This window comes from Pleurodeles waltl, chromosome 3_1 (genome assembly GCF_031143425.1).
Source record: "Pleurodeles waltl isolate 20211129_DDA chromosome 3_1, aPleWal1.hap1.20221129, whole genome shotgun sequence".
Classification (NCBI taxonomy): domain Eukaryota; kingdom Metazoa; phylum Chordata; class Amphibia; order Caudata; family Salamandridae; genus Pleurodeles; species Pleurodeles waltl.
Genome location: NC_090440.1, coordinates 793,887,814 through 793,913,062, shown reverse-complemented (window position 1 = coordinate 793,913,062; position 25,249 = coordinate 793,887,814). Strand labels below are relative to the sequence as shown.

Genomic DNA, 25,249 nt, shown 5'->3' with positions numbered 1-25,249 from the left:
GCAAATCTGCGAAGGGTTATGAGGTCTGTATCCTGCCAATACCAAAGTGAAGTGGCAATTTTTAGGTGAAAGGCACTGCGATTGCAAAGACAAGCAGCCCTACTGAACAATCAGCAGATCATAATCTTTCCACATTATGGCTAGGGCAACCATGAGGCGACAACAGCTACAGCAAATTAAATTGGGCTTGCTCTTAAAGTTTAAGCATCCCTGTAATACCCACTGAGATTAAATATTCACTATAAAAGTGAAACATTTTTTACTGCAGATGAAGCTGCAGAGTTGTATCTTCTAGAGATGCATAATAAATTGGATCAGGTCACTGGTAGTGGAGCAGGTTGAGGTTTGCAGCTGTGGCATTCAAGGAAAACTGCATTTGAGATTTCGAAACCTTATTTATATTGATACTTTCACATGAGTTGTAACGGTGGACGTAATCACTATGAAAATCAAGCTTGTGTGTTTCCTCACTTGAACAGACTCAAACCTAAAAAGTATGAAGTATGATTTCATGAGCAAACTGAACTGCACTTAACATAATGCATTGCAGAACTGGGGTAACACTTAAGTATAAGAACTAAGGGCCACATGTACATATATTTGGAATTGCGATTTCCTAATTGCGAATCGCAAATAGGGAATCACAATTGCAAATATAAGAAACTCCATTGAGTTTCTTTTGCAATTCCTGGTGGGTCGCAAATAGACCTGGGTCGTTAATATTAATGAGGTAGGTTCCAATTTGCGACCCACTGAGGATCGCAAAAAAGCACAGGGATGGTGGGCTGCTGGTCTTAGCAGACCACCATGTCTGATTGCTTTATTTAAAAGTAATCTTTCGTTTTTTTGTTTATTTTTCTTACACAAAAAGAAAATAAATGAAATGTTTGTTTCATTTTTGAAGAGTATGCAGCAGGACCACTGCCTGCTCTTAAACGTTTTCGCATACATTCACAAAGGGGAAGGGGCCCCTTTGGGACCCCTTCCCCTTTTTGAATGGGTTAGCCCCAGTTTCCAATTGGTGCTAACTGCGATTGTTTTGCGACCACATTCACGGTAAAAAAAAAAACAATCATACATACCATTTAGATTTGGTATTAGAAAGGGACACCCTGGACAGGCCCCTTCCTCATACAAAACTGCGAAACCCAAATTGCGATTCGGTAACAAGGTAACGAATCGCAGTTTGTGCTTTGTACATTCCAAAATGCATTTTTCTAGTTGCAATTGGACCGATTCTGCGAATCGGCCCATTTTCGATTAGAAAAATACTTTGTACATGTGGCCCTAAATCCAGTGCCATACACCATTTCATTTGATATTTAACCACAGTAATCGGAGGTTGAGGGTTTAGTTGGGTAGAGGTTTGGGTCAGTATCCCTGGAGTGTCAACGTCATGTGTCCCATGGATCTGTTGGCTGCTGTTCATCTGTTCCTCCCTGTTCTCCAATGTATGATTGCAGAGAGTCTTGTAGAGAGGCTTCACCTATATCACTAAGGTGATGCGGTGAACGAGGTGGTGGAGAAGCAGGCAATAGTGGCTAAATAGGACTGGTGGCAATGTCCTTCTTCCTTGGAGGTGCAGAAAGTTCAAAAGCCTTCCCAAAAGAAAGCTGGCGCTTGGATGGAGTATACACTGGCTGCACTGCCTTTATCAAAATCCGACCAACTGAGGACTGGATGGGGATTTTTTTTTATTTTTTTGGCTCAAGTTTCTCAGTCATAGTCTTTAGTATCAGCTTGGGTGCCAATATGAAAGGTTTTGGTGCCGTGCTTGGCCTTTGTTTCGGTGCTGAGGTGGTCAGAGATGATGCAGTGGCTGGTCGGCTCGGCACAGAGACTGATCGACTATGCAGTTGCAGAAGGTTTCAGCTAGGCTTTCAGGGCCGGACCAAAGCACAGGGCATCCTTAGCGAGTGTTTGGTGCCTACCATCAGGAGTGTGGAATTCATATTGCCTAACGACCAAGACAGGTTGGTTTCTGTCAAGGGCAGGAAGATTTAATGTCCATTTTGCCCGACGGACAATTAGAAATTAACAGGCCATAAGCAGGATAGAGCTGTGGCACTCTGGTGCTCACAGCCAATCACAAAGGCATAATGAAATGAAATCAGCATAGGAAACGGATCAATGGCTGTAATAGTCCTAGAAGCTCTAGATTCTAGCCTGGTATTGGCTGAATAAATATTTAAGCCCATCCTCCAGGTAACCTCATTCTTACTGCGAGGTTATGTTTTGGCCAGACACTCTGGTGCTGTTGGCCTCGAGGAGCCACACACTGTTTGAGAGCCTGTGGAGAAGGAGAGATAAGACAGTGCAGTTTTGTAGAATACACCTTCAGAAGCAGCTGGTAGAGGTTGGGGCTGAAACTGGTCCTTTCTTTGCCTAATCTCTTCTCCTGGAACATTTAGGACAGTCTCCTGCTAGTTTCTCTTGTTGCATCTTGCTCCTCCTGGGTCGGATGTGTGCGCCCCTGTCTGAGCTATTAGTTCATCCTTGGCTTCTGGCACCTGCCCTCGTGCTCCTTTTGTTGATCTTTTCTCTCACTCAGGCTCCCATATCCACCCCAGGCCTGAGGGAGGAGTTCCGTTTTCCTCCCCATCTGGCTTCCTATGCCCATGGATCATGTCACAACCCTTCCACGCTCATCTTTTCCAATTAGACCCATGCCCACACATATTTGCTCCTACCAGGCCTCTGATGCCTGTGACCAAAACGGAGACTCTAAAAAGGTGGCTGGAAAACAGTGTCCCAGATCCTTTATTTACATTCATGTACATAAACGCTTAGGAGGGGCCTAGGTTTGTTTGCAAGGTGATATGAAAAGTCGCAGCAGTGCAGTGCCCCTCACAAACCAACTGTGAAAGGCTAGTTATTTTCTTTAAGAGTGCAAATATGAACACCATTACCTGCAGTAAATCAGTCCTAAACCAGTAGGGCATCGACCGTAAACCAGCTGGAGAGCAGCACAAAATCTCTCATACAGGCTAGCTGATTTACACTAGTTGTTCCTTCTTCCCTGAACAGACAGCATGTGTGGGACCCGTCTCCTTTTTAAGGTTGAGCCTGCGTCTCATGCGCTTCGCTAAGCGAGATGCTTTAGTAATTAAAAAGGGCTCGGAGCCCTGTCCACGTCACGTCAGCGTTTGTCATTGGCTTGTGGGCTTGCATGTTAGAATCTGCTTGATTTCATTACTGGAAGGCATGCATACGTCATGCCTTTTCCGGTGGATAGCCCTCCTCGAGTGCATCGACCAAGTACAGAAAACATGCGAGGCTCGCTGTTTTCCGTCCGGCTCGTGGACTACTTTTTATCTATTTTCACAGCGCGATCTAGCTTGGCAGAAGTCGGGCGCTTTACATAATATTGACCCTGTTTCACAGTTAATTGCACTTTTTCCGGTTAGTACATAAATGCACTTTTGTCGATAGGTTTCATTACCAGTGAAAAGTTGGGTTAGGAGTTTACAACGCTATCAGCTCTAACACGAGCAAACGCTAGACCCGTTGCATCACAAATGCTGGTTTTCCATAGGTTCACTCCAGAAGGCAAGTTTTCCAAATGTTCATTCCAGAAGACAAGTCCACCTTCGTAATGGCCCTTAGTGCAACAGATTGATATCACGCACGGACTAAGCAGCAGGATATACCATTTGGGAAGCGGTTTTGCTGGGGCAGACATTTGCTGAATGCATTTGGGGCAAAGTACATGTGTATCTGCAGGACCTGTGTGTTCATGTCTACAGGGTTCAAATATCAGTAAGCTATGTGTTTCGTGGCCACCTATATTAAGGCTCTTCAATCACGAACCAACAGAGAAAAAACAGGTTAATGCCAGATTCCAAAAATTATTTTCTGTTTTTGTTCTGACTGGTCCCCACCTACATCATTTATCACTATTTGTTCTACTACGGAAAAAAAGTTACTGAAAAGTTCTATATTAATAGAATATTAGCTTCTTTGTAAGTGAACTCCCTCAGTAGTATTAGTGACTGAGGGGTTAATTTTTTTCCTTCCTCCATGTGTTTTTGTTTTTTCCTTTCACAGATTTGAGTGTTATTAGCCATCTTTTAGAGCACCTGCTCGTAGCAATGGGGAAGACATTTTGTTTTAATCTCCTATGGATTCAAGAAGCTATGAGAGAGCTTCAGCTTTGCCAATAAGTTCCTCAATTGTGAGGGAGCTTTTTGCAGCTCCTTTACAGTAAAGGGTTACTGAGAGGTTATTAATCCTCAAGTTCGAAATGGTCCTTTCTGCAGGTTATGCCCACATTTGTTGCCTTTCTCCTCCTGTTTTTCTGACCCGCTTTTTGTTTGCTTTAGGACTCTGGGCACTTTACCACTGCTATCAACGCTAAAGTGCATGTGCTCTCTGCCCTACAGCTTAATAGAATTGGTTTACACCCGTTTAGTTTATTTAATTTACCTGTAAGTCCTTTGTAAAGTGGTACACCATCTACCCAGGGCCTGTAAATTGAATGCAACCAGTGGACCTGCAGGGCCTGCACACACAGTGCACTGCCACATGTGCTTGGTATTTAAATTTACTTGCCAGGCCTGGAACTCCACTTTTACTACACAAATGTTTAAAGTCTCTGTGTGTGGATGGCACCCTCATGCAGATTCAGTGGGCCATGATAAGTCAAAGTATTTATGCATGCTACTTTTCGTATCGTGTTCTTTGTGGGAAATCACTGATGACAGTTAAGTAATGGAAGAGACAGACAACTGCTTTGTATCTTTGGTTCTAGAGGGCATGGTGCTTAGGTACCCCAGCCCTGCATGGAGGTCCTGCAGTCCATGCTTCCTTGTCTTTAATGCATCATGGCATTTGCTTGTTCTACTTTAGTGGATGTCATAGGCCCACTCAGAAATCAGTCGTGGGATCTGGTCATCTTACCATGGAGGTTGCGTTACTCTACCTGTGCCTTGTCACAACTAAAAACCCTCCAATCTTCGTGAACAGGTCCCCTTAATCATATGGCACTATTCTGTACATAGCATGTTACCAGGCCAATTAGTTGTTTGTGTTTCCCCCCCTTCAACAACACATTCAGATTGAGCTACGCAAGTACTTTTAGTATACATTTGACAACTCCTGGCACAATCATGCCCACAACACAGCCTTATAATTTATCGCCATACTGTTACTTCCTTTAAAGCTATACTGCATCTATATCCACTCACCAACCTATATAAACCACCCTGAAAACATTAACTTAAACCTAGCACACCCATATACAGCTAAGATATGAAAGCTATACACAGGGCATAGGTTTCTGTGTTAGCCTTTGGTGGGTATTATCATTTGTACAGACAAGTAGATTGTTTTTTTTTTTCTTTTGGTTTTTTTAAAAGACAAGAAGATTTCAGTTGCATTTCATCCCTAGGACAAGCAGTCCTTATGAATTCCCCACTCCTGCTACCATAGTCTGTTGCTAGTGGTGGCTCAGAAGCTGTGCTTTCGACCGGGCATGGGTACTCACTGCGCGTTGACCTGAGGGAAGATCTTGGAACAGCATACCCAACTATTTCAGGATCGGATTCGAGTCCGGAATGAAAAAGCCTCGGCTGTCAAGGCCTTGTGCATTTCATCCTGATGTTCGACATCATGATGACTAAAGATGTTGGGTGTCTTCTCCAGCTCTTAGCTCTGCATTTCCTTTCTATCAGGCAGTGTTTACTTAAATCAGAAAGATCGACAGGCCTCCCTGATTTCGTTGTTGTGGTTTGGAGACAACAGGCTACAAACTTGATAGTGGTAGGTATTCTGGTATTTGGCGTGACAGCACATAAATGGAGTCCATTACATCAGCAGCGCATGGTTGATTGAATCGGATTACATAAGAAAAGGCCAGAAGGCCGCACGTAGAAAGACAAACGCTGAATAGTCAGGTGACAATTTTCTCCAGTTTTCAAAGGATGAGCGTGAAACGTGAACAAACAATGCAGACAGGTATAGGGATGAACAACAGACCAAAGACAGTCCAAAAATGGCCTTGAACTGGAGCACCAAAGAACACGTCCGAACCCGATGGCAGAAAGAAAACAATCTAATAATGGAGTTGATGCCCATGCACACCATCATCGAGAGGAGGAGCCAGTTTGCCTCATGACTCTAGAGACTTCTTCAAAGAAAAACAACTTGCACACATCCGCACCCAACACTACATGACAGGTTTATGGCTACGTGTATCTACAACCACACTTGCCATTGAACATATATTTTCCACTGAAATACATGAAACACTTCTCATGAGACTTCCACGTTTCTGAACAACAATAGTGTGCCATATTCACAAGTAAGTCCAGAAAATGATTAGCTGGTATATTTACTTTGCATTTTTAGTTTCCGCATGGCCCGCAGCTTCCTTTTCTGTTTTCGTTTAATTATGCTGCTGAATCTTCTGGGCTTCATGAGTTTCAAGCCTGGTCCTGCTCGTGCATCCACTACCTATAGAAGGGTAAACAAAAGCCAGTTAATCTGAATGATTTCTTTATCTATATGAAACTTCAAAATAACACTTATTTAAGAAATAAGGCCAGTTTCGTACATTTCATTTTAGGGGTGCAGTATAAGCGGACTCCAGTCTGCATTAAACAACATATTTCAAGAAAGAACTGGAAAGGCTCTTTGCAACTTCTACAGTGTTCCAAAGTGGCAGTTTTAAGCAATGTTAAGCTGAAAAGGAAGAAGTGAAGGACTGGAGTTTATATAAAAAAAAAAAAAACACACACACGCACACACGCACACACGCACACACGCACACACGCGCACACGCACACACACGCACACACACGCACACGCACACGCTGAAAACAAGCATTGCCAAAGGCAATGCAGTGTTGCCAGAGACCACTACTGGGTTTGCAAATGCTTGTTTATTCTCCCAAGACAAACCCAAATCTAACGCATGCACAGCTATCATCATTTCAATGCTTTTCTTAAGAGCGAATAAACCACTCCCAAAATCGCCAGCTCAATCAAGTGGTGAAGTCTCACAACAAAAACTGAGTTGGAGTCTACCTTGGACTGCATTTACCAGAAAGGACTGGGGAGACTAGGATAGACTTGTGACATGCAGACTCCAGCTTCACCACTGAACATATGTATTCACAGAGGAACATGGGCAGGATTTTACTCGATAGAAGAAAAAAAAAAAAAAAAATATATATATATATAATTTAAACACATGCAGAAGTTACCAAATGATTTTAGCAGCCAATGAATGCTCCCTCTCTATCAGAAAGGCAGAGTTTCCGATCTTGTCAATTGTGCTGAATCTTGCCAGCATCTCGCAGTTCGAAACACAAAGGACTTCAAGATTATCACGTCATATTTTCACTTGATCGTGTGCAAATATTTGAAGCGCCCAATCTACCATAGTCAAAAAGAAACAGCCGACTGCTCTACCTGCAAAATTACACATGTACGTGAAGAAGAATGTGCGATTGGTGTACCAGTAAGAATTATAGTTCAGGCTGAATTAATATATAGTTGAACAACGTGGGACTCAAGGTCAAGTCCTTAAACCCCAGCAAGCTAAAAGATGGAATGCAGATTTGTAAAGGGCAAAAAAATCTGCCTGGTCTCTAGAGAGAATGACAACCATTTGAGAGCTTTCCTCTAATGTCCACCAATTGTAGTGGTAGCACATTAGAACATGCAAGATCAAATGTGATATCTAGCATGATCAAAGATTTCCAGCCATTTTCAAAATTTGAGTTTCACTACATACATTAGGTACCCCAGCCTGGCCTCTCTGTTCTCCTTAGAAACAGAACACCCTTTAACATTTCGCCAGTGAAAACACTGCCGCTTTTACCCTAAACCACCTAATTTCAAGTAGGTCTCAACTTGGAAGCAAAGCTGATGTGTCTGTCTTAGCTCAAACTCTGCAAATTTTAGCTCTGATATATGACAGTGTCAAACAATAAGGGACAGAGATAGGCTGTTTCTATTTCAACTCTGCTTTTCATGTGGTGGAGTTCTAACTTTGCATGGAAATTCACCCTCATCCCTAAAAATGCTCCCTTGCAGCCTTTTGGGCTTGCATGTAGGTCATATGAACACAATTACCCTACACATGTTTTATTTTAAATAGAAGTTCAACCAGCTTTTTTTTTTTTTTTTATTAAAAGAAGGGCCACATGTTGATAAACAGTATTTAGACTCAACACATTTTATTGCACTGTGGGAGTGTTTTTCCCCATAGGTTAGACTTTGAAAACAATGGGCACATTTTCAACTGTTGCGAAATTGTGAAGTAAAACAGACTGTGGTGTGTAGCCTGCTACCTACTTATACTCACTGCTTTTACTTACATGATTCCAGTTCTTCTTACAACCACTGGGAAGTTTCTTCCATCTTTTCACCAGCAACACACAAGCATTGCAGATATCTCCAGTACGGTCTTCGCGCAACCTAAACACAGATGCCCAATAACAAATATTTTTTTCTTAGCCGAAAGCAACAACCTAAACCTGTGAATGCTTCACGGTCAAAACAAATGCAATAACATTGGACTATTCTCCTGAAAACCAGGAACTACAAATGGAAGGCTCTTCAATTAGAAGAAGCCACAAACGTAATGAACAATGTCCTGCAATCTTCCACACAAAATGCATAGATTTTACTAGCAACTGATGGAATTGGGCAAAAAGAAACTGCTAAATCACGACACCGCATAACATGCAAGACTATTGCTACATGTTAATCTTTTCTTTGCTGTTGGTATAAAGAACCATATAATTGTAAAGGCGCTTAGGGGGGGGGGGGGGGGGGGGGGGTCTACTTGGAGTCATTAGATTTGTGGGGCACAGTAATGAAGTGAGATATTTGGTGATCCTGCTAAGCGGTCTTTGTTTCAACTCCTGTTTAAGTTCCTATACAAGCCAATAAGCAGCCCATTTTAGTCACTGTACTGGGAGTTCGGCATCTTGATATAGAATGGGAATACAAAGGGGGGTTCTAAGATGAGGGTAGCCTTTTAGGAGCAGCACACTTTTTTGGACAAAAGACGGACGGTCATGTGAATTATACATTACCTGTACCCCAGCGCACAAAACTGTTTATTCAAAAGGAAGAACCTCAGCATCTCACTTTCAAACCCTGTTCTATTGGATCAAATCCTAGAGCCTAAAAATACATTTGCAAAACCATGCTTTCTTCAACTTTTAAAGCTTTTAAAATGTATACCTTCCCTGCCCTCTGAGGTTTTATTACTACAACACAGTGGAAAAAACAATACAAGATTAACCGTTTTATAAAACAAAGCTCATCTCTAACATCAACAGGCAACATCCATGGTCCACACAACTAACAGAACAAGCACTGATAAAGGAAAGAAGTTTGGGTTTCCTATACATATAGGTTTTTACAAAGCTGCATTAAAAAGCACAGCAAATGCAGCAGCCCCAGTACAAATGACTCCCACAGACAAACATTTACAATCCTGCCAGCAGCAATACACGTTTCCTCTAAATATACAGAAGGCAGAGTATGTACAGTAGCATCACATGGTCGTCTTTAATAAAATGAATTACTGCACAGTCACCACACTTTTCAGGTGTACTCCTACCCACAATGACCACGGTAGGCATTATTCTGAACAAGATAACCATCATGACTTTGGTCAACTCAGTCTCCTCTTCCTGCTTGTTAATCTTGTACATGCTTTGCAAGATATTCAAATGGCTACCCCCAAAGCTCAAGCCAAACTATCACCCAACACCTCATCAGCAGTCGACTTGAATACAGCAACGCTCTACACAGGGACTACAGTACACATCCCCCAAAGACTACAAACCATACAGAACACCGCAGTCGGGCTCATCCTGGATGTCCCTAGACAACCACACATCACCCTGTACCTCATGGAACTCCACTGGCTCCTTGTACAGAAAAGAAGCCAGTTCAAGCTACTGAGCCAAGCATACAAGGAGCTACAGCACTGCGGACCTTCTTACTTGACCCACTGCCTTAACTTCCATCAGCCCCAAAGACACCTCTGCTTCAGTTTCTCTAACCCTAACCCTCACCTCCACCATGAGACGTAGCAGATGCGGAAGTCGCCCCTTCTACTACCTAGCAGCAAACACATGGAATGAGCTATCCTTTCATCTCTAGGCCTCCTCATCTCTTCCAAAGGTCCCTGAAGTTCTGGCTTTTCAGCTAATCAACTGAACCCTTCCAATGCCTGGATACCCTCATGGGTGAAAAGAGACACTACACATCTACTGATTGATTCCCTCATCAACCTAGTTCTCTCCTTCAAGATTACTTCACTCTGGGTAAGAAAATGTGACTGCTTTGGGTTGAGCAAAAGGAACATCAGCGTGTAAAGGAAGAACTATAGCCTACAGAGAAAAGGATGTAGCACCACTAAGCAGATGGACTCTACTGCCTCATCTCTGTCCATTTGATGTATAATATTAAGTTTTTGGCTCCTCGTCTGGAGCATTAATACAACCTCTAGATGCTATATCCAGCAAAGTGTCAACTTAAATGACACCTCTGGACTTGGCATCTAGTTTCACAGGAATGATCAGGAGTATTACATTCAGTGCACAATGTACAATCTAGAGAACTGTTTATAGAGCTACCGAAGGCTTGCCTAGAGTACTGAAGCCATTTATTAAAGAAAATTCTCCCCATCTACAAACATTTTCTAAACGTTTTTTCTAGGGCTGATGTATCGCACAGTTAGGAAAACTCATTACAAAATACCATTTCACATTTGCATGTTTAGATTAGTTATTCTGGTGGCCAACAATTTAAAACCAAATATATGGCAATTACAGTGCTTCATAGCACAGATATGTTCATAAAGTAACAGATAGTGGAAAAAAAAAACTTTGTAAAAGGCAACTCAATGTTAAAGCACAAATCTACTTTGCAAATACGAAACAAATGAATTATTTTAATGACTACTGACCACTGTTTCCATGCATGGGCGTAAGATATTAGCCGATGAAATTGCTGAGATGGCCAAAGCCTGCATGGGCTCTTTCCCCAGGAACAAAATTCAATAGGCATGCTCAAACTTACACTTCTTACCCCCAAGAGCTGTAAACATGTGGGGTACCCATTTGCCAATCTCCGTTTAACATCAGCTACTAAGGATATAACAGTGGGATTTCCATATGTAAGCGGACAATCGCAGCTAGTTATATTATGTAGAGAAATGCACAGACTGTGCAATCACAAACCGCTTGTGGACACCCAAGCTTGGAAGCACACAGCAGGTTTGCTGTTAATGGATTAAAGATTGAGCTCATGTCACTGTGTAAATTCAGTGGAGGAATTCTGCCATTTCACCAATTATCCCTTCAGCCACCATCCATGGTATTGCAACATGCATGCCCCTTTAGCCTAAACACCATTGCATGTGCTTTCATTTAGCAGGAACATAAAGACTGCTCCATATGTAGGATTTCCTTAGGCATTTCATGTACACTGGATGCCCATGCTATGGCACACACCATTCGCAACTATTTCAGAATTAAGTTGTAGTGGTAATCTGCAATTAAGAACATTCAAACATGCGCGGTTTGGCACAAGCCACACATCCACTGGCTGCAGGAGCAGCAAGGATCAAATTTGAAATCAATACAGCAGCCCATGGAACTCTTCAGGGTATAGTGTCAAACGCGCCTGGGAGATCCGGCCAAAAGCCTGCTAGAGTTCAGGTAGGACGTAGCTGTCCATGCTCTCCGATTCAAGAAATTCCAGAAGGGGCTGTCACTTAAGCAGATGTAAGAAGGGCTTGTGAGGCTAATGCAGTGAAATGCCCTCCCATGCAGCATACACAGTATTAGCTAACAGGCTGGTTCGAAGTCTGTATATAATCCCACCCCCCGAACGAGGCAGAATGCTTTCCTCAATTCAAATTTCTTTCCAAGCATAAATGACACCGCACTCCGTGAACTTCATAATAATTCTTTACTGAAAATTGAAATGTGCAACTACACCGACAGGTTTCAACCTTAAGTCTTTTTCACAATGCCGCGGAGCGCGGTGTCATTTACGTTTGGAAAGAAGCCTAGATCATCCTGAAACACTTAATGTTCATCAATTGCTCTCTAATCTGATATTGCATGCTGATCAGTTGTAGCTTCCCACAGCTATTGGTACCACGTAAGGTCCAAGCACAAAGCAGCCCTTGCTGATGTTTGTGGTGCACTGATGAATAGTAGAAATTATAGGCAAGTTGCTTTCACATGTGGTGTTTTATATCCATAAGATTAAAACAGATAGCTCAGTTTTTACCCTCCATTCACTACAGCATTCGCATGAGTGTTGCTCCCCATGTAGTGAGCAACTCCGACTCCACATTGTGACTGCCCTATATTTTGACAGGGGTGATCTATTCATTACAGAAATAGGACTGCTCACTAGAATTTAACTATTAGACTCGTTTGTTGAAAAGGCCCATTACATACATTTCTACTAAGATCTCATTAGATAAGACTACTTTACAAAACATTTAAATAGAAGACTATAGCTAAGGCTTCAGGAATGAGGATATTGCAGTTTTCTATGAAATTTGACACCCAATCTATCGTTTGAAACAAAATTGGCAACAAAAAAAAAACAAAAAAAAAAAAAAAGAAGCACATGCATCTCAACAGATGAATCTTCAGCAAAGTCTACTTTCTTTCAAACCAGCTCGCTGCAAAGTGATATCTATATTAAGACCATATAACTCTATGCAATAAGTGGCAGACAATATGATGTTATGCTACTACATGTACAAATCTACGAGTTGTTAAAATCTATGAATCGTTAGGATAACCTGACCTCTTCAGCATTTTGTTGCAATGGACCGAAGGGAATGTTTGAAAACACTTCCATTCAGAACTCTGAACATAAATCAGTGGTTATAGTACGTTGAGGGAGAGAGTGAGAGACACCTCTGCTTGATCTTAGTTGTATCCAGTTCACAGGGATCTTTAGTATGGCAACTAAAAAGGAGGTTGTCCGGATGTTTGGTTCTAGTTTCATCTAGGGGAGAGATCTTGCAATAGATATACATCAAACGTGTATACTTCTGCAGACTGAAGATCTGCATTAAAGAATCAGGCATTTCGGAGCAATCTCGCTAGTGCTGTGGCAAAAAAAAGAAGCACATGCATGTCAAAAGCTGCATCTTCAGCAAGAGTTAATTTCTTTCAATTCAGATCGCTGCAATGGGCAATCTGTGTCAGACCATATAGCTCTATGTAGCATATAGATCTACCTCTCAGGTGACAGACCCTGGGGGAAATCACCCCAGAAACAAGCTCAACATAACGGCACAAGTAAATGCAGTGAGCACTGCCTGCTTCCACACCCTAACCATACTCCAAAAGATCTTCAAAATGCCACAGAACACCAGACAAACCGCCACACAAGCACTCATACCTAGCAGACTTGACTACGGCAATGTACCACTCCGGAATCTCCAAGCAGCTCACACGCACCCCTGACCACCCAGAACACCACCACAACCCTCATGCTCAAACTCCCATCTTTACACATATCCCACCTCACCTCAGAGAGCTCTGCTGGCTCCCCATTCACAAACAGTCAGGTTGAACTCCTCACGCACACATACAAAGCCTTGCATTCCTGAACAGCAGAATACACTCCGACAGCCAGCCAGAAACGTATGTTCAACTTTGCTCGCGCACACCCCCCGGCATTCACATAAGCACAGCAGGGGGGTTAGGAGTCCTACATCACACCCAAATCTTGGAACAAACTCCTTAAACACATTAGAGCCTCCTACTCACTCGAGTCCTGCAAAAAAAAAAAAACACCTTGTTCCAGCACTAGCGCCCGGACACCCTCGCAGGTGATTAGTGCACTCTAAGAACCAACATAACAAATTTCTTTACTCAACCATTTGCAAGCATCATCTGACCATTTGGGCTCAAATTGAACCCCTAGCCCTCAATCCCATGCCGTATTTGTCCGACATCACTCTGCATCTTCGGGTTTGCTACTGCTGGAAAAGCCAAGTCTTGAGGTGTCTCCTGAAGATAAGTAGGTCTTGTGTCTGTCGAAGGCGGGTGGAAACAGTGTTCCACATCTTGGTGGTGAGGTGGGAGAACGATCTGCCACCGGCTGTCACTCAGTGGATGCGTGGGACAGCAGCGAGGGCAAGGTCAGCAGAGCGAAGCTGTCGGGTTGTAGAAGGAGAGCAGTCTGTTGAGGCTGCATAATAAAAATGTACAACGGAGATGCTCCCCTTGTTTTGTTGCACTATTTTACTGTAATATTTCAGTTTCAGGCAGCTGTTTTTCATCCATTCGGTGATGGCCTTCATTCCTTCATGGAGGTTGGTTTTGGCGGTGTCCTTGGTGAGGATCAGCTGGGTGTCATCAGCGTATGAAACAATGTTAAGGTTGTGAGATCGGACGATGTTTGCGAGCGGAGCCATGTAGACATTAAAGAGGGTCGGGCTGAGGGACAATCCCTGGGGTACACCGCAGATGATTTTGGTGGCAGAATTGGGGAGGGAGAACATTCTGCAAGTGAGGAAGAGGTGATCCAGTCCAGGGTTCTGTTGCAGACCCCTGCGAGAGAGTGTGAGTGAGTGAGTGTGTATAGACTGTCGAACATGGCCAAGAGGTCCAGGAGGATGAGGGCCGCGGTTTCGCCTTGGTCAAGTATGGTCCCGATATCATCAGCGGCGACAATGAGGGCGGTTTTGGTGCTGAGGTTGCTGCGGAATCTGGATTGGGATGGGCCCAAAGTGTTGTTCTCCTCGAGGAAGTGGGCAAATTTTCTCTGTGACTTTTGCCAGGAAGGGGAGCAGGGAGATTGGCCGGAAGTTCCTAAGGTCCTTTGGGTCTGCCTTGGGTTTCTTGAGGTGTTGATCTCGGCGTGTTTCCAGCTCTCCAGGAAGGTGGCAGTCTTGAAGGAACTGTTGATGATCTTCTGGAGTTGGGGTGCGATGACGGAGCTCACTTTGTTGAAGATGTGGTTAGAGCATGGGTCAGATGGTGAGCCGGAGTGGACGTGTTCATGGCTTTGATGGTGTTGTCATCATTGACATGGGTCCAGGAGAGTTGGAGGCTGGAGGGGGTTGTGAGTAAGTGGTATCGGTTGTTGATGGGGGGGCTGGGTATTGAAGCTGCCATGGATGTCTGCGATCTTGCAGTACAAGAAGGTGGCTAGGGAGTCAGAGGTCTTGTGATGGCAGGATGTCGCAATGAGAGCGCATTCCCCATTGCATGAGCACCAGATGATATTTTATGTAGCACCTATAGCTCTTTGCAGAAGAATGGCTTGATGACTGCATGCAGTTGTGATACTCAATGTGCCAACTGCCCCCCCCGTGAGCAGGGAACTATTCAGGTGAGACCTTCCCGAGTGGTGATTTCCCCCCCCCCCCCCATCTTTCCTATACACTGACTGCCATTATCTAATGTGTCATTTTCAAAGAGTGCCTACTATACCCACAAAATTATGTAGACCATCACCTCTTAACGTTGGCTGCATAATAAAAATGTACCACTGAGATGTTCCCCTTGTTTTGTTGCACTATTTTACTGTAATGTTTGAGGGAAAAAAAAAAAAAACACCTTTAAAAAAAGAAAAAAAAGAAAACAAAAACAAAAAACCACACAATGATAGCAAATAGTTTCCTTATGCGTAACTCTGCCACTAATAAAATAAACTTTGTCTAATCAGAAATAAAGACGCACATCCCTACACCTTTAGCCGGAAAACAGATCTATCCATTAGCCTGTAATCCTTCACCAGGCTCATACCTACCGTAGACAGACACGTAATTGAATCTTGCAAAATCCACCCTCCCATTGCATACTATTTGAAATTTCTCTATACTCATTCCTAGCACTTTACAAAGTTCTAAACTTCATCAAATAAGAAGGCGTTCAGTAAAAAACCGCAGCAGCAAGGTACCTTTTTTTCCCCCAGCTAAGAGAAGCAGCACGCCCACCAGCCTTCTAACCAGCATCAGAATAGGTTTAGTGTAAACCAGGAATGTCATCACCAGGGCACAGTCAACGGAAGATTCCATTATTTCTATTAAGGAAAGGGAAATTTATTCCCAGTAGTTTTGGATTGGTGGACATTCCTAATCAAGGTAGTAGAAGCCAGCTGGGTATGCACAATTTCTTTTAACAAGCTCATGCCTTGTTCTATAAAGAAAGCCATACATCCAAGGGGTTAAACCGTGAAGTAAATCAGAAAAAAAAAAAAAAAAAAAAAAACACTGCCACACCAAGAAAGATGTACACAAAGGAAAAATAAAGGTCATCTCCATCCTAACAGGTTTTCTCTACTTTTTATGTTCACAAACATTCTTACTAGTAAGCTTGAAATGCTGTGCCAGATGCACCTTTTCAGGCGTACTCCTGGAAAGTTCAAGTGACAATGCATGCTCCAAACGCAGAATCCTCTTAACAGCAGGAATAGGATACTCTATGCAAATACACACACACCCCCACCCTATGTGGGGTATTTAAAAAAAAACACACAACAAACATCCGCAAGGAGAATGTCCTTCCCCTACATCCCAAGCAACATTTGGGTGGGAAGGGGATAGACTGTAGTTTGGGAATGTCCACACACAGCCAAAGCATTCCTAAACTTCAAGGACACACTATCCCTTTGAATGGCCATGTCTCACCCAGTAAGTGCTATAATACAGCAGTGGACCTCTCCACATCCGTGCTAGAGAATTCTATACCCATTGAAGTGTGTCAGGAATCCTTCTGAATTCCTTGCAGACACTAAAAAGCATAGAAAAGGTAAATTCACTGATAGGGCTACCTTTCGGCCTCTTGGGACAACACTACCTGGATTTCCGACAGTGCATTCTTTTCTGGTACGCTTAACACTGTGTGACTGTGACCATTAGGGAACAATTGGAGTATCCCATGTCTTTTTGTTACATTGACTCCAGAGCTTAGAGTTTGGCAACTGGTGAAATTGTGTCAATGAACTGCTCCTAGGGATAAACACTAGAAACCCTCTTTCCTGCTTCTGAGCTATCCAAATCACATGACCTTTTGGTTTCTGGTGGACATGATCAAATACTCTCAATTCTTCTATTGAGTTATAGTTAACGTCATACAAGGTATTCTTCAGTGGGTCCAGCAACTGTAAGCTAAGCAAACATGCATTTTCAATGCAACAGGTCTCACATTTGCTCATGTTACAGCTACTAGTGTTCTAATTGCATAACTGGACTTTTCTTGCCATATAAATTGGTGAGCCCTGGTCCTCTCTGCCACATAATTCCAGTGGCCATGCATATAAATAAAGCACTTCCATTTACCTTCTTTCTTTACCTGCAGCAACAAAAAACAAAACAAAAAAGTATTTTACCTGGCGCCCTACCCTCCCACCCCCAAATAAAGAAAGAAAGGCTATTAATCTTTGCAAAGTTAGAACAATTCCGATGCTTTCACATTCATTCACTTTACGGTGGTAAAAGAGGTAGGGAAATAACCATTATATAATCCCTTGGCTTGATTAGGTATAATTTCATATCTTGTTTTATGTAGAATGGAGATTATCAGGAGAGCAATTTATCCAACTTCCGTGATTGCTGTAAAATAACCGGTCTCAAAAGCCATGATTCGCTGTGAACAAATGGTAAACTAGCCGCATTTAAAGTCAATCTCAAAACATTTAACGTGACGTTCGCACAACGTTAAGGTAGATGGAAGCAGCCCAGCTTTTGCATATGGTGGGGCCACAGCAAAAGGAACCTTATAACATGTTCCAGACATGGAAAAAATGCCATCTCTTTGGGACATTGAGTGCACTCAAATTCACTCTATGTAAAACCTGAAAGCGCCATGGCGTGAAGGAGAGACTAAACAATGTGAATTAACTGGTAGTCATGCAAATCTCTCCAATACTGCCGCCTGAGTATTCACTGTGCAAGACTTGAAAGTGCCATGGAGGGGAGACAAAATAAATAAAAAAAAGTAGTCTGCTCACAGCAAAGCATATTGGAAATCGTGTAATTATCTATGTAACAAGGTCAGTCCCCAAGGAGGTAACAAAGCAGCCTCAAGGTGGGACAAAAAGCATTTACCAATAACACCAAGGGATTTTTGAAAGGCAAGCCCAAGAATGAGTGAAATTGATGGGCATGGTTAAAATCCCACAATACTAACAGGTCAGAAGTGCTTGCATACTCGACCTAAAGAGGACTAAAGTCCAGAATAAAGTCATGTGGGGTTTTTGAAGTGCAGTTACCCAAAGTGAAAAGGTTCTAACATTATCAGCCCATCTCTAGCAGTAGCAAAGACAGCGCAAATGTCTACAGCTCAAAAAAAAAAAAAAAAAAAAAAAAAAAAAAAAAAACCACACCACACACACACATCTTTGAAAAAGCAGAAACCAAGCGCATTCATTGCTCAGTTGAGCAAATGAAATTAAACCCAGAAATATTTTTCATGCACTGGTCGGGGCAGGACCGATCACAATCCAGTCCCCTGTTCCTCCCCACAGCCTCCCTAACTGCCCCCACCCCTTTCAGCAAGACTAAGATGATTAGCCAAGTACTATAACATTTGAGCCTTTAGAACGATACAGTTTACCACACCCCCTTACCTACTTTTGTGAAGCTATTAAGAGCTGCCGCCACTGTGTTTAAATGCTTTGCAATCATTATCACTGGGTATGTGACTAACATGCAGGTCAGTAGGTTGAAATGGCAATGCCACAATGAAAGAGTCTGTAAGAAGGGAGCAGGAGGACAGAAAAACTGAAAGGTTGGTGGAGGAAAACAAAATCTGCTGCCTAGAAGTGTAACTAGCTAATATATATACACACACACACACTTTTTTTTAAATATACATAAAAGAAAAAAAAAAGTCACTATAAAAAGCGAATCAATTAATTAGAACACTAGGAGTGCTTCCTACCAGACTGGCAGACTTGGAGAAAGGTATATAAATTCTTTATTTTAAAACACATCACAGGGAAAACGGATTCTTACTGATGCAAAGAAACTGTACTACGGACTTTGAAATACTGACATAAGAAGGAAAGTATGACAAAAAGGCATCTGAAACAGATTGGCTTTGCCAATGCTTGTTTTCACTCTAGATAGGCACCATCCTCGAATTAGTCTGCCTTATGCTTTAAGGTGGCCATCTTGAAATGGATAAAAATATTTTAAGATGGCTGCCCAGTGATACAAAGCTTGAAGCTCTCAAGGGCGCTGAGGCATACGAGCCCTGGTGTTAGTGTTTAATAAAGAGAGACAGATTGAGTTGAGAAGGGGAGCAGGGAGAAAGAGCAAAACCTCCAGCATATGCACTACAATTCGAAGTCCAACACCAGTAGTGGAAGGGTACAGACCACCCAATATGGTTTTAATAAAAAAAAAAAAATGTTGACTCAACCTCCTCTTCTCATAGTTCTTTTCCAGACACCAAATTTGACTTCCTACAGGCACAGACTAATCAGTAGCAGGACCTGGATGCTGGACTCAATGCTTTGAGCAAGATCTAGCCCTCATCCAGTGCCCCTGGGGAACACAGAACCCCTAAAACATACAGGCATAAGATATAGAAACATTCTTGAAGCCAAACTGTCATCCTACAAATTACCCATATCACAGCATGAAATGCAGTGTATCAACGTAAAGGTCTGACACCACAGTAAAATTGTATTAATTATGTGAAGCACCATGCAGAACCCTACACACTGTTCTCGGGATGCCTGAAGGGGTAAAATATTTCTATCCACACTCAAACATTCTTGATTATTCACATACAGCACAAGATCTATGTTGAACTCTGTTTCAGGTAAACGCTTTACGTTTGTCCGGCCTTGGGGTGGTTTGGTTACCAACTTGGACACAGACAGGGCTACAGGAATAGTTACACAATTGCCAATTTGGAGCTCACCGCGTGCACTTGATGGGCGGTATCATATTTACATTATAAGCACTCTGATCTGCTCAGCACACGTTCTTTGCAGCAGGCATATTAACCTTATGACTCCAAGCCTCCACTAGAAAAAAAAAGTATGTTCTCTCTCCAAGGCCACTGGAATTGTGGCAGAAAGGATCAGAATATGCAGCAAGGTTGACCAATTAAAGTGGCAAAAAAGTTTTGTTATACATTTACAATGCCAATAGCTTCAACTCAAAGTAAATGCGAGCCCTATTGCATTGCAAATGCGTGTTTGTTGTTGCTTTTCACCTATATATTCAATAAACAAATTTTAAAAAATTACTCAACAAAAAGGGCAAGATCATATCTGATATGCATTCATGCAGAGGTTCTTTACTTGGGGAGGCGCATGGGCCTACTGAGGGGATCTGCAACTATTTAAAACATTAAATAATTTTAGCAGAATAATAATGTACAGACGTGCAAAAGAGCAAACTAAAAAAAAATTGGTAAGTGTGTGTGGGAATTAAGAAATCCTGAGATCCACAGCTTAACTCGTGGCAGCGGAGCAAGTACTGAATCTGGTATGGATATTTGGTAGCCGCCAATGAAGTGCTGGCATGCTATGAAGGAGAAGGAAAGAAGAGAAAAAAGAAAAAAAAAAAGCCTCCATTAGGAGCAAAAAAGCCAAAGTGATGTGCTAGAGTCCGGCACGTCACTTGCTTTTAGAACTAAAGCAAATTTTGAAAAGCTCCAACCTTACAATTCAAATTAAACTTCTGATTTTTTAATTTTCTTTCTGATTAAAATTAACTACTTTGTAATTTGTTTAATGGGTTGGTGTATAATTTATTATTTTGAAGCTCAAATCAGAGATTGCTTATACAGCGACCCCTGGCTTCCACTAGAGATTCAGTGGGAATCGGCATTAATCCGGCTGCATTAACGGTTAGCAAACAAACCATCAGTGGAAAAACCCTACCATGCCCCATGATTGTTACCACTTCAGAAAAAAAAAAAAAATCAATAGCCGATTCTTAAATATGACAAACTTACACACAGCAGTTGAACTCTGTGATGCCATATAAAGAAATCGGGATTAAACTATGTGTAGCCTATCAACACAAGACTCTCCGAAATATAAGTACTGAAAGAATGTGGCGTGGGTGGAGGAAGAAAAACGTAGTATAAAAAGGTAGCATGCTAAAACGCGAAACAGTGGGAGAACATGGCTGAGAGTGACCAATATAATAACCTGATTTTTTTTCAGGCAAAAAAGGGCCTGTTTCAAATACACTAAGACAATGGAGAACTCAAAACGTGCCTCTTTCGGAGACAGAACGATTTTTGGAGAAAGTGGAAAATATTTAGGCATATATTCCTTGGCCATACTTCAGCTCCCTGCCAAGTTTCCCAGGTTCGTGCTTGATGTGCTACTCCTGGCATGTTTTTCCCTTTGAATTCTGGGACTTGTAGTTTGGTATATTCCATTATAAAAACAGAACTACAATTCAAAAGACAAAACCTGGACTGGAGCGGCACATCACACATGGACCTGGAAAATTTAGCAACTGTTAAGAAATGATTTCCCCAAGAGCAAAAAGGTCAACCAGCACATTGGTGATGCAGGAAACAAAACGTACCCAAAGCAGGTCCTGAAGTTCTCTTGGTACCTCTGGCTGCAAGTGAAGCGGGAGCTGGAAGACTTGGTCTTGCAGATGCAACACCCTGACAGGCTCCGGTACATCTTGGATTTGTGAAAGCCAAACATGACTATGGGTCCTCCGTCAGCCTGAGAAATCGAGGGGGAAAAAAGCCAGTACCAAGTAAGTAAATATCAACCAGAGGATACAAACTCATTTTGCCGTAATTTAATCACACAATTACAGATGTCCCACTGGGCCTTGTAAAACAAAGTTAATGCATATTAACATAAAGTGAAAAGGGGAACATGAAGCAGCATTTCAAAATCAGATGAACTCGTGTTTTTAACAGGCGGACAATCTTGAGCTCAATGCCTTTGAGCACCATCAATGTATACCGATTAAGGGTTCCGCGTCCTAAAAGAGTGCCCAGGTACTCTGATCAATGCTTGAAAATGAAAAATTCCGAGTTGTATGCATACCATTAATCCTCAATGAAAACAGCACACACTGTTTAATTAAAAGATTTCGTACATGCAGATGGGGCAGGGTGGGTACAATGCACGGCGTTTAGGCATCAACAGGCTGAGTTAACGAACTATTAAAAGAAACTTAACACGCGCATAGGCAGGACACCGACAAAAGAACATTTCAAGAGGTAAACATTAGAGAGACCGGTCTGCCTACTGGCAAACGTGCGAGAGAGATAACGATGTTCTCTCCTGTAAATTCATACACTACCCAACAGTATTACTTTGAACGTGGAAGCATGTAGATAGTTCCCATAAACCCAGTGACTGAGGATAACCTTTAGAATGCACTCGCACGAACAGAACCGCATGGTGCTTACCTGACAAAGGAGCCCTACAACCACGAGCACGCACCCAGTTTACACCATGTTGGTCCTAATCCGCGCCAGACCACCCTCGAAGCGATGCCAAACCCGTTTCTCTAACCAAATAGATCGTGTATTGTTTTGTTTGAAAAGCATGCCGTGTGGGTGGTACCAATGCGTTTAGAGTTTTCTTTTATTATAAAATATTCGACGTACCTAACTTCCTCTACAGTTGTCGTCGTACCTAATGCATTTAGCGAGGAAGTTGAAACATGCCCCTTGTCTGCAATAATGCGGGATCTGTTAGTGCCCTGGCCGGATCCCACCGCCGTTCTACGGCCACACAAGAGCCAGTGACAGACAGACAGCAACCAGTAACCGCAGCCGTGGAAGTACAACAAAACAACTCCCAGCGGGCCGACCACGTGAAACAGAAACCGTTAAAAAAAATAAAACCTTACAAAAATGGCACATCAGGATAAAGCACTCGCGTATGTCTTGTTTCTTGTCTGCGTATCTGTGCAGAAACAAAAGCGAGGTGGTGCGTGAAATGAGGGCGCTGTGTTGACCCTGTAAGCCACCACACACGCCCACCCGCCCATCTTCCTGTGCCGACCACAGCGGGTCCAGAGACGACCCAGACCCGACCACAACAGAGCAGCGGACGGCCGCAGCACGAGCCGCAGGCACCAACCGACACACAACGCAAGATCAAAGCAAAGATCTGGGCATCGCCAGGGATTCGGAGCATAATCTGTTTTTTTGACCCACGAGGTTAAAAAGAGTCCGCAACGGCGGTATGTTTAAACTACCACGCAGCTGGCAGTGGCGTAATACCTCGTGCACGCCGTCTGGGAAGGTGCACCCACCTGCCGTGGGCAGAGAGTTCTCAGCTTTGTGCACGTCCCATTGTTGTACTTCTGTCCTCTCCACGCGTCCGACGCGCACTCACAAAACAAATCCTCTGCCTACAACTTTATGCTTAAAGTCAGCGCTCCCAACGCATCGGCCTCTCCAAAACCCACAGCGACACTTGACTGCTGCACGCTAAAACGCAATTTAAATGGTTTAAAACAGGATACTACTCACCGAAATGGATAACTTTCGCAGGGCAACGCTTCTATCTCTCGTGCACGTAATCGCGCATGGGCCAGCGGTTACTCCCCCTCGCAGCTGCTCTTTAGCATATATTAGCATACGCATCGTGCTTATTTGCATAGGCAGCCTGCCTGCGCCGCCATGTTAGAGACTCAGAGTCCGAATCAGTAGGGAGTACGATGCATTAGAGAAAAACTCTTAGCAACGACACGACTCCAGGTGACGTACTCCAATCACGACTTAGTTTTTATGCGTGCTTACTTTTTTACGAGCGGGAAGGAGAATGGTTGTGATTAGTTTCTATTAGTAACTATAACCCATTCAAGCGATGTGCATCCTTACGTTCTAGTTCTGTGGCTCGAGTTACAGCTTCGTATAAAAGGTATCAGGCAACGGTAGGCTTGGATTTACGGAGCTGCGTCTATCGTGTAATCCAAAGAGGCATCGCAGATAATTCAGGCCAAGTGAACGGTATCTCTGGTGCTCTTCAGTTAAGCAGTGACGTCTCTAACGTTTTTTTTGTTTGTTGTTGTAGTGAGGGATGAAACACGTAAGGGTCAAGAGATAAAACTGGTGGGGACACCTTTGCTAACGCGTCCGTCTATGTCAATTTATACACATCAGGACTCGTTTTAGGACGATGAATCTTTGGGCCCAGTGGTGAGACACCGTAGGACGAGATAACTGATCAATATATCAATCAATATGTCAATAACATTGTCAATAGTTAACACCAAATTATATCTTACTTTAGTCATTAATAAACATTTGGCGCAATCATGACCTTTCAGTCACGAATAACCACACCTTAATGGAGTTTTATGAGTTTTATTCCCTATTGATTACAATCTAGTAGCAAAGGCATTAATCTCAAAGCCAGGAAGCATATAAGCACAGTCACAAGACGACAACCATAATAAGCTTTCAATAATGCATAGATCAGTAGCATAGATAATCAGATGGATATAAGCGAATCATAATACATCGAATGTTCTAAGATACTAGTTCAGCATAGCATCACGTCAGTCACGTCGGTTTGTCAGTCAAAATGAATACCTCGTCTAACCTCTAATTAGCATTAGCATGTTGGGCTTCATGCAAAACAATTTGAACACCAATTTGGAAAACATCTAACTAAGGTCTGTAATCAAAACATACAGCAGTTGGTACCTAGAAAGAAAAGGCAAATAAATGAATTCTCATTAGCAACATTATAATTACCCTCCTCTGATTAGGTCAGCATTCAGGATCAGTCTTCGTCTTCAGGACATCAGTTAGATCGCCGTCAGTCTATCTAAGTTAAAGGCAAAGACACTCTCCTCATAAGGAGAAAAGTGTAAGGGGGAGTCTATGGGCAAAGATGGTTTTCTCTAAGTCTCAGGTCACCAAATAGAGTGACAGAGTTTCGAGAAGCAATCAATATCATTCCCTACCTAATGACTGTTTTTCTCCTGTGTCATGGGTTTTTATCCCTTTTCCGTGATTCATTCCCCCAAAATTCTATTGGTCAGTCAATACACCCCACCATTGTTAACCTATCAAATTATACATTAAGTAATGCATTTTGTCATTTTTGATAAAACTTTATGTTCTAATTGGTCATCATAATTGACGTATTTTCGTAGGTGGCTCATCCGGGATTACTTCATTGTCTTTACGTATCAGGTCAAAAGTTCTCTTCTTCTCGCTCCATCGTCCTTGGAAGTGTCCATTAATGTTTCGAAGCACATAACTTTATACTAAAAGCTGCTAGCATGCGGATGAGAAAAACTGGCATTGTTGCGAACTATTGAAGA

General features: G+C 42.6%; 1 protein-coding gene across 6 annotated transcripts in view; it reads right to left on the bottom strand.

The window, feature by feature from the left end:
• Positions 1-23,577, bottom strand: part of LOC138284632 (SIN3-HDAC complex-associated factor-like) — a 68,210-nt gene extending 44,633 nt beyond the window's left edge. Inside the window, exons 1-4 of one of the 6 annotated variants that reach the window (XM_069223638.1) lie at positions 23,445-23,577; positions 21,521-21,669; positions 8,325-8,424; positions 6,336-6,453 (exon numbers count right to left, since the gene is read on the bottom strand). In XM_069223638.1, coding sequence (XP_069079739.1) covers positions 6,336-6,453; positions 8,325-8,424; positions 21,521-21,669; positions 23,445-23,573 — 496 coding nt within the window. In that variant the 5' untranslated portion in view covers positions 23,574-23,577. The other 5 variants (XM_069223639.1, XM_069223640.1, XM_069223641.1 and 2 more) reach the window with 5 other exon arrangements.
• Positions 23,578-25,249: the final 1,672 nt, after the last annotated feature.